Genomic DNA, 10311 nt, shown 5'->3' with positions numbered 1-10311 from the left:
GCTAGGGTTGCTAGCTCAGCTTACTCAGCATGGAGTTACGAGGCCTTATTGCTTTATTGCAAGGAGCTCGGTTAGGATTTTTCCACTGAGAACCCAAATCAGGAGGGGTACATGCAGAATAACTGGGTTTGGTCATCTGTTTGTGAGGGTTTACTGTTAAATGCATCCCATAAGATTAATGTATTTCCCAAAATCCAACTTTACCTCTTAGATTCTATTTCCCTTTCATTACACAGCTTTCAACGTAGAGCTCCCAAATGAAAGCCAAACAACGGATGAGTTTTGGCTCTTCTGGGCATCTACTCCCCACCTTCTCTGCTTTTTTTCTCTCTGTCTGACTTCCCCCGATTCTCTGATTCTCTCATTTCCGTCGGCTGTTACGATAGCTAGTTACCCTGTTGATACAGCCAGCAGGGCTGCCACATATGAAGCATGTTCCCATGGCTGAGAGGAGACTTTCCTGTCTTGGCTTCCAACGTCTCAAACGGGGAAACTTTTTTTGCAAGAGCATATGAGTCAATACAGCTGGAAACGTTTGGCAGTGGAATAAAGGAAGCGTGTGTGTGTAGGTAAGAGTGTTGGCGATATTAGGAGTCAATCTGATTGGATGGGAAGCCTCTGCCCCTTGCCTGTTTTGCCCTTATTGATTTTGTATGTGTTTCCTGTCACACACTCACTAGTCAAGAGGCAAACTGTGGGCTAATTCAGAACTGGACACTCATGTTACTGCCTCCTTTTTGTGCAAAGGGGAGAGGGGCTTAAGGGGTTGTGGGCGGAGGATGGCTGATGGAGGGAGGGCTAAGCAGAGTGGAAGGACTGGGGCTCTAAGGTGGGGGCGGAGAACACAAGAAGCTTTGGGACAACGGGGAAAAGTAGGACTGTGAGTTTGTCTGTGTGAATACATGAAAAAAGTGGAAAGAAGATGGGTGGATCAAAGAGACATGGCATGGATTGAAGTAGGATGTGGAGCAACAGAAGATCGTATTTGTCACAGCTGACTTGGACAATAACAGGAAGAAAGGAACAACCAAGTAGAGGTGCAAAGAATACCAAGGACTTGCCTAAACAAGAGGCAGAAAAAGAAGACAGGCCTATCTTAGGTGGTGTGCACTCATTCACCCACAGAAAGAGAGAAACACTGAGTCAAATCAGACAGAAAGACAGACAGGAAGAGCGAGGGGGGAGGAGTAGGAGGGAATGAGGTAACAGAAAACGAAAAAAATAAGATAGCAGAGAGGCAAAAGATTAGCACTCGTGAAAAGAGTGTGTGTGAGGTGGAGCAAGGGAGAACGAGCCAAAGAAGTTGGGAGGGGGGGGGGGGGGGGGGGGGGGGGGGGGATCTGAATACAGAGGGAGGGTGACAGAAAGTAGAAAATTGGTGAGTGTTGTTGAGCCAGCTAAAGCGGAGAGGAAAACAGAAAGTGAGGAGCCCAGCGGGTGAAGTAAGCAGGTGGGGAAAGCGATGAGGGGGCAGCTCTTGAAGTCATTCTTCTCTTTGGTGTTCACTCTCTTCTGTTTGGGGAGCCTGCTGACCACTTTCATATGGTACATGATCGACAACAAGTAAGTGTGTCCCTCAAGTTTCCAAACACCTTTAGCATACACACAATTTTTTTTTTATGTGCCTAAAGACACGAAACCTTGGAAGGTGTGGTTAGGGTGAAATGACTAGTGTTGCAATACAATAGGCAATTGAAAAAAAGAGGCAGATTTTGGTACTGGTACCAGGTACTGTATGTGTGAATTCAACTCACAAGGCACCTTGTGTATTTGTGCTGCAATTTCATCATTACTCTCACAATACCCAGAAATGTTTGAGTTAAAATATTGGCACATGAGACATTTTGAAAGATAATTTAGAATTGGTCATTTCTTGAATAGTAACCAACACATGTATTTGTTTTGATTTTATTATGTTGTTTTATTGCCGATATAACAGCAATGTCAGAAACCCTTACACTTGTAATGTATAAGGGGTTGTAATGTAATACTGTGTGATGTAAAGTGTAATGTAAAGTGGCATGTGAGAGGCAACCACTCTCATATCCATCTGAAATTAAACAAACTCAGGGAACTTAGAGATCACAAATCTTCCTTTGAGTCCTTTTCGTAAATAATAATAACAGGAAGAGGATATATAGCAACTCATACAGCAGACCATGTGTATTATAACACAGACAGGAAGAGACAGAAGTCTCCTGCAGAAATGCAGCTAAGTAGCAAAGGCCTCTGCTCCTGTAGGTTAGTGCACTGGTTGTTCATTTATGGCTCATGAAGCTGACAGGTTTGCCACTGCTCTGCCCCATGTCAGTGGGAGATCTGTGAATGCGGACCTTGGTATGATCAGTCTATTTGCTTCAGTTTTTATTGAAGTTAGAAAGTTGTGCATACAGCAATTGATTGCATAGAAGCATTTACTGGTAAATCTAATTTTGAAAATCTAAAGGGAACCAAACGATACATCAGGAAGAACATGATTGTCAGTTTTATTTCTAGCAACAGCTTTTTACTCACCTGTCCTGATTGTCTCGTGTTCCCTCCACAGTAAAGTTGAACCTCAGAGGCCGCATACGCAAAAGAAAAGTGCCTCCCAGCCCAATGACCCCTGTAAAGGCTGCAAGTAAGAGCAAACACCTTTTTGTTTATACCTTCATCATATCAACCATTTTCAGGGCTACAGGGATGTCACACTTAAATTGTGTGTGTGTGTGTTTGTGTGTCACAGGGAGGTCATCAACCAAGTAATAGAGCGTTACTCTAAACCCTGGAAAAAGCAGGAGGACAATTACCAAAAGTTCAGGTAAAAAAGACAACATTCTCTCAAACCTTTTTCTTTATCCTGAACTTTTAGAAAAAAAAACAAAAAAATAAAAAACAACACACATATACATTGAATCTCCAGTCTCCATAGCTGCAAAAACACGGTCCTGGCATGTACAATGAGTAGGATTTAAAAGGTAATATAAATAGACTGTACATGAAGCCACGCTCAAGATGGGCACATTAATAAATAAATAAAAACACTACTTTGTTTTCTGACAAAATAAAAAAATCTCCTCAAAATGAAGACAGAACACAATATCATCTCATCCCAATATCAGATTTCCATTCATTAATAAATAACCCTTTTAGTTATAATTGTTATAACAGTAAAGCATGCTAAGGATCTTCTGGCAATTTTAAGAAGCTTTTAGAACATGCCAAAGTAGAACATGGTCTGGGTTGATCTGTTTCCCAATAATTATGCTAAATAATAATAATAACAAGTAAATAAGACATTCCCTCTTTAAATGCTTGGAAACACATGTAAGAGGTCCTTCACCTGTATTACATTTGTCACAAATAGCTGGTCTTTGAAATATGAACACATTGTATAATCTTAAACTTTACTAGCTTCAAATGTTTAAAGAAGAAGAAGACAAACTAAAGAAAGGGGAGTGGAAGAGGAAATATAAATGTGGATTAACGGCAAATGGTATAACGAAATATAACGCGTCATTTGAGTAATGGTAATACAGAGGGACTTCTCCTAGGTCTTTTGATGGAATAAAACATCCTTATATGAAAGATTTAAAAAAAAATCTTTAACCTCAACAATCTTTCTTTTAAATGAACTCTAATTTGACAAATTTTGCAAACGATTTAACAACACTCCTCATTACGTTGTATGTAAGATAGATAGACAGACAGACAGGCAGACAGACAGACACAGACAGATAGATAGGTAGATATATAGATAGATAGATAGATAGATAGATAGATAGATAGATAGATAGATAGATAGATATTTGCCAAAGTTGCAGAGACTTCTGAGTTCAGTCCATGGGGACCTCAGCATCCTCCCAGTCCACCAATAACAAAGTCCCTGTGGTTCCCCAGATCTCAGCTGAGCAGCAAGTGCCATGGTTTTCACAAGGCCATCATCACCCAGGCCAACAATCCAGTGGGATCAAAGCTTGTGTACGACGGAGAAAAGAAGAGGATCCTCCAGGTCACCCCAGAGATTTTCAAAACCTTTGCAAAGGTATGTTGTTTCTCATTCATCAATTCTGCTGCTTGATTGGTGTCATGATTGCTCCTTAAATGTTTCACCACAGAGATGGTTTCACTGCTTTGCTCTAGCATGTTCTGCCAAAAGTCATGTGTCTACTCACATGTCGGCTCTTTGACACACAACGTGTGTGTCTAGACTTTAATAAGCTGGTATCAGCCTGTTCTGCTGAGCTATTCACACTTTTTACTGTAAGCGATGACCAGTAAACATATTGTGGTTTAAGCATGCATCACACTGTAAGTTAAGGCAGTGTCTTTACATGGAAATGGGCAATCCGATTTTAAGAGTTTTCCAAACAGAATTTAAAGAATCCAAAGTATGACTTATTAAATCTGTGAAATAACGTTTTGATATGTTCACTCACTTTAGTGTGTGAGAATGCTAACATTTGCTAATTCGCACTAAACACAAAGTACACACTAAGGTTGAATGGAATGTCATTAGACTGTTCCCTTAATTTCTTGTCAATATACTGCATAAGTATGTAAGTTTGTGGTACTTATAACTCTGTCACAGTAGGTAAGGATGCAGCAGCAAAGAATAGGACCGAAATGCAGACAACCAGGCAGAGAGGAATAGTTCAGGGATTTATTGATAGAACAAATCTATGTAATGTATGTAATCTTACATGCATAGGTAGAAAGAAACAACTTGGGGGTCCAGGGCGCGGTGTTCAATGTGGAAAGCAACGGGGGTCCCAGCACGGCTGCGGCTGGTACTGGGAACTTGATATTAGCGATTTTTAGTCGGCAACATATTTTGGGCTTGGTTTAATAAACGTAACCTGTATCAGCACACAATCTTTTGTGTATTGTTTTGATTACAAGGTTTGGAATTACTTTACGTTTCCTTAAGTATATTTAATTCTCACTGTCAATCACTGGAGTCTGTACAGCATGAACATGGGTCAACATTGTTTGACATATGTGTTTGACGTCAAAACTGTAACTTTAACTGTAACTGAAGGACAAGGATCTGTATTAGTTCTCAAGTAGTGTTACAGGTTTGTCGGTTGTTCCAGGGCACTTTAACGGGTAGAAGGTTGTGAAAACACGAGTTACAGGTTGCCTGGAACGCACCCAAGACAAATTGATGACGCATTGAGATCTGATCACTCATACAGGCCGCATCCTTTCAGCAGTTTTTACACAAATGTGTCCTGTTTACTGGAAGCATAGGGTTCAGATTGCGTAAGCCGGCTATGTCCGAAAAGTCTGAAAATTTTGAAAAACCCACAGAGATACATCACATTTGCATTCAACACCTAAATGATTGATTTGCCTGGAACACACCAAGGAATAGACCCAGTCTGTATTGTTTTGAATTTCTACTTCTTCTTCTTTTAATTTCCGACAGACTAGGCACAAATCCATTTCTGGATTAAAAACAATTTGCATTTGTAGTAGTCACGCAAGATGCATGTGGAGGTGCATATTGCCAGGTGTGAACTGACAATCTAGAGCCCTTCCCTTGTGATTGAATCACCCAAGACGCATGTTAAAGGATAAGTTCCGGTCAATTGCCACACAACTCTGTTGTTTGTAACTTTGGAGTGCTGTCAGTAAACAGAAAAATGAAAACATTCGTTGGGGCCTACACCGTGTTATTCTCCTGCTAGTGTCGGCACCCAACAGGCTTAAACAGGGCAAGTTTTGATTGTCTTTATAGTCTATTAACATGTTCAAAACGTCATTAACAGTGCCTACCCATGTGCAGTGATTCCTTCTGACTGCAGTAGATGTGACAGAAAGGCATGCAAGCTGTGTTAATTCTGCTCTGTTTAGTTCCTGTGTTGAGAAGGCAGTTAGAGAGCTTAGGGACCGTCTACAAACTACAACGCAGAAAAGAGATGAAACAAAAACATGTAGGCTATCAATTTGTTGATTACCGTAATTCCTCAAATAAAGATCAGTGGTCAATTAAAAGCCAGGTTCTGATAGTGGTTGGGGGTGTTGTCAACACAGACAAATAAAGTCAGTGCGTTTGTGAGTTTTAGTCAGTGTGGTCGTATGTGTTACTCAGCCGAGTGTGCCATCAAGTGCCACTAGATGGCAGTGGCTACATTAACAAAAATAACATCAACATGCTTTTTAAAATTAGACGGCGAGTTTTGGAAACAATTAGCTCGTGGGACTTGGGTGACAGAACTTACAGTGCTTTTAACAGGTGTTGTTTTTGCATCCAACCATTTCGAAAAGTTCTTCCAGGGATGGACAAGGATGTGGAACGGTTGGCTGGTCTTCTTGGCTACCAACCTCCTCGCTGGTCCTTGATTGGGACATTTTGCTCAAGTTCTCCTAAGTCCCTGCCACGGACATTTTACTAGGCTACATACGTCTAATGTTTCCTTGCAGGATTGTGACGTGATTTGTGTCATGTGCAGGTGCAATGGATTTTATACAAACCAATAGGATGTCGGATTGGTATATGTTTATTCTTCCATCCACAATCAAGTTTACTCTATAGGGTGGCGCAATTTATCTAGATAGGTTTTGATTTTTGGGGTGTTTTTTTGAACGATGACAATCCGGAATGAAAACAAGTCGACAGTGCCGGTTCTAGCCTATTGGTTGCCTTATGCGAGATTGACTTTTGAGTTGCAATGTATGTTCATTTTAGATTCTAGTTTGCATGTACGTTAGATGGCACCCACATCCGGTCTAATAACTGGTCTGGCAACCCAAAGGTTACTGTTTTGTTTCCAGATTTGTGTGCATGGTGACTTATGATGTGGGGGTCTGGGGGTCCACACCCTGACATTTTTTAGCATTACTAAACACTTCTTGAATTTTGATGCACCTATTTTTTGAAACCTTTTTTGAATCAATTTATGCTGGACATATATTCATGTAAAGGGAAACAGATTACAATCCAAATGTAATAAAACATAATGGAATATATTGCAGTAAGCCTCTCATGCATTCCTTATTGCTGTCATCTATTTTTCCCCTGTAGATCTTCTCTAGAAATCTTCACTTCTCTAATTATATCTGAGTCAGCATACATGTAGCCACATGAAGCCACATGTAGTCTCTATTTTTACAGCAAGAGTGGACACTAAGCAACGCACAGGTCTGCTTCAGAGCTCCGTGTGTTTGAGTCTGACCCTTAGACTGGAAACGAAGGGCTATGTCACGGGAACTTCAAACTAAATCATTAGTTTGAAGTTTTCCCCCAGTTAGGAAATGATTGACAATAATCATCAATTCAATCTAATAATCAGCTTGATGAGTAAACGTGTGGCTGAGTGGGCGCCCTAGGATGATCATGTTTAATACATATGTTTTATTTCGCTTGTCATTGTAATTCTATTATTGAAGGGAAGGAGACCTAAGGGCGACACGGCACCCCCAACACATTTGACGCCTGAGGCAATCCTCTAAGTCACCTATAGCTATTGATGCCCCTGCAAGCCAAACTGAAATAGGAGTAACAAGGCTATTTTTAAAATGTAAGGAGTAGAAGGAGAAAGTCTGCTGTAAAATAATTACTCCAGTAAAGAATAGATACCCAAAATTTCTACTTGAGTTAGGTAACAAAGTATTTGTACTTCATTGACACCTCTGCTATTTTATAATGAGTACAAATGTTTTTTGTAACACATTTTCCATTGGTGGGGATTTCAGGAGCATCCATTTCCAAATAAAACATGGGACACGTGTGCTGTTGTTGGGAACGGAGGGATACTGACCAACAGCAGCTGTGGAAAAATGATCGATTCAGCTCAGTTTGTTATCAGGTGAGAAAAGTGTCCAATGTACTGGAATAAAAATGCTTGTTACAATCTTAATCAACAGAATTAAACTAATCTCTCTTAAAATTCCAAACAGTCCCTATGTTGTCTTTGTTGCTTTTTCAGGTGCAACCTAGCTCCTTTGGATAAAGGCTATGCGAAACACGTGGGCATCAAGACAGACCTTGTGACAGCAAATCCAAGCATCTTCATAGAGAAGTGAGTAAGATGATGAATCCATGCACCTTAAAACGTTCCTTTTGTCTTTTTTTCACATCTTATGTTTATTTTCAGGTATGGGGCTCTAATGGGACGTCGTCGTCCGTTTGTGGACAGTCTTCGTATCTATGGCAACTCCTTGCTGCTCCTTCCCGCCTTCTCCTATGGCCACAACACTCCTGTGTGCATGCGGGCCGTCTACAGCATTGAGGACTTTGAAAGTCCCACCAGGCCCGTGTTCTTTAACCCTGAGTACCTCCAGAGTCTGGCCCTCTTCTGGCGCTCACAAGGCCTGAAAGCAGTGCGGCTCAGCACCGGCATAATCATGGCCAGCCTAGCACTGGAACACTGTGCCAACGTGCATCTGTACGGGTTCTGGCCCTTCAGTAATCACCCACATGGACTCTATGTCCTGACTAACCACTACTACGATGACAGACAAACTAAAACAAAATTCCACGCCATGCCGGCTGAGTTTGACCTCTTGTTGCGGCTGCACACCCAAGGGGTGCTCAGGCTTCACCTGGGAGATTGTTGACCAGTTGAAAATTAGTTCCCAGACCCAGGGGCAACTGACAGGAATGAAGAAAAGTGCCTTTTTTTGTAGTCCAGTCTCTCGTGAAGTCCTGCAAATACTTTTGAATGAACGGAAAGATGCATTTATGGCTGATGACACGGATTAGAGGGTCCAAGCAAGGTGGACACTAGAGGGAATGCAGCCAAGACATTTGCACTAAAAACATTCAACAATCATAAGGCTATACAAGTTGCACAGTCTTACAGTGTATCTGAAATTGTATTTATTTTGTTACAGCCTGGATTCTAAGGGAATCATTTGTGGGAGTTGAAAATATAGTGCCTGGTTTTGGATCAAACAGAATGTATTTTGAAGAAAATCAAATACCTCCTTTACATGAAGATTGTCTGGCTAAAACACTTTAACGTTTAAGGAAAACTGCCACACTCTGAATGTAAAGAAGCTTTTATGGGGAAATGTACAGTACTTACACATTAATAAGACAATTGTTATAAAAGGCAGTTCCTGGACACGAGGTACGTCACAGGTCTCAGAGTGCCTGCCGGTGTCATGTCCCAGTAGTCTCAACCACAAATCATCATTGCTTCCCTCTGCTGGCTATGGTTGACAACAGATGACCCTATCAAGTTAAGCTCCGAGCCAGGGACTAAACAGACACCACAGAAAGAAACAAGAATGACAACATGACTAAACACTGGAGGTCCCTCCTCACAAAGGTTGCTATGGTGAATCTGTGTTACAATGTGCTACCCCTCGTCACCACAAAGACCAGAGGGGGACATTTTCTGGAAGTGGAAACTTTCACATAGTGGTACAATGTTAGGTTGTAAACAAGTACTCTTTAAGTTGATGTAAATGCTAAATCTATGACTGACTCCAATGTAAGGAGATGAATTGTGAATTGAGCACTTTGATTGAAAATGTTAACCTTTGGGTAAGAAGTAACATTTGCTTCCAGGCTTTCATGCTGATAGTATATAGTCTTAACAGTGTTTTTTGTCATCCAGAACAACAATGTACAAGCTGTACACCAGACCAAACTTGAAAGATCATTGTGAGCCAGTTTTAGAATAATGTGATTTGGTTTTTGTTTAGTGAACAGCATGAGTTACGAGGGACAATGAAGTTAAAGTAAATCAGTGAATAAATATTTAAAACAAACCAGTTTTTTGTATGTAATGAGTGGCTGAAGTGGAATTCAAAAGCTTTATCCCAGATGTCTCAGCTTGCACGATTTAGTGTCTTTGAGCCATTAGCTGTTCCTAAACCGGCCAAGATTTGTCATTAAAATGCAGCATTTCTACTTTCAAACCCAACATCTGACTGGAGCGCCACATGATCAACTGATAAATTTGCATTGTTTTGCACAAAGCTTTTATATGCATTCCTCTCTTGATTCTCTTTTTTTTACACCCCAAATAGCATTTTTTTTTTTTTACCTTATGTAAGGCATATGCTAGTGAAGTGTATTTCAGTACCCTCATGGCACCTCCTCAACACACCCCTTCTTCACTCTGAAGTGCTCCCTCCTTTGACAGGAAGTCTCCCTCTGGTGGCTGCAACTAACTGTAAAGCATCACCAGCGGGCAGCGGTTAGACATTTTTGATTCAATTTGTTGGCAAAAATGGTAATGGTAAATGGTAAGGATCATAAGTACTGGTATGGGTATGGTTATTTCAAAAAGGTTTTTTAATGTCCACGACTTTGCAGGTAATGTTAAGTTATTGCTAGAACATTATATATACTGTATATATATATATATATAT

The 10311-nt window shown here is 40.7% G+C and overlaps 1 protein-coding gene across 2 annotated transcripts; it reads left to right on the top strand.

Annotated features, from left to right (window-relative positions):
- The first annotated feature begins 787 nt into the window (after positions 1 to 787).
- On the top strand, positions 788 to 9708 carry st8sia6 (ST8 alpha-N-acetyl-neuraminide alpha-2,8-sialyltransferase 6). Of its 2 annotated transcripts, XM_034894850.1 has the most exons (8): positions 788 to 1563; positions 2546 to 2620; positions 2726 to 2800; positions 3880 to 4024; positions 7681 to 7793; positions 7914 to 8006; positions 8082 to 8548; positions 8579 to 9708. In XM_034894850.1, exons 1-7 carry the CDS (start codon positions 1463 to 1465, stop codon positions 8542 to 8544), a joined length of 1065 nt encoding a protein of 354 aa, XP_034750741.1. In that variant the 5' UTR covers positions 788 to 1462; the 3' UTR covers positions 8545 to 8548; positions 8579 to 9708. The 2 variants fall into 2 exon arrangements, with proteins under 2 accessions (XP_034750741.1, XP_034750740.1); XM_034894849.1 differs by having other exon boundaries at positions 790 to 1563; positions 8082 to 9708.
- Positions 9709 to 10311: the final 603 nt, after the last annotated feature.

Source organism: Etheostoma cragini, chromosome 15, assembly GCF_013103735.1.
Source record: "Etheostoma cragini isolate CJK2018 chromosome 15, CSU_Ecrag_1.0, whole genome shotgun sequence".
Classification (NCBI taxonomy): Eukaryota; Metazoa; Chordata; class Actinopteri; order Perciformes; family Percidae; genus Etheostoma; species Etheostoma cragini.
Note: the sequence above shows the minus strand (reverse complement) of the source record. Positions and strands in the feature narration are given on the sequence as shown.

Excerpts from the sequence above, each read along its gene's own strand:
- st8sia6 (XM_034894850.1), top strand. The coding sequence starts at position 1,463 with ATGAGGGGGCAGCTCTTGAAGTCATTCTTCTCTTTGGTGTTCACTCTC. Across the intron at positions 2,801-3,879 it reads GACAATTACCAAAAGTTCAG|ATCTCAGCTGAGCAGCAAGT; the intron begins GTAAAAAAGACA and ends GTGGTTCCCCAG. Across the intron at positions 8,007-8,081 it reads CCAAGCATCTTCATAGAGAA|GTATGGGGCTCTAATGGGAC; the intron begins GTGAGTAAGATG and ends GTTTATTTTCAG.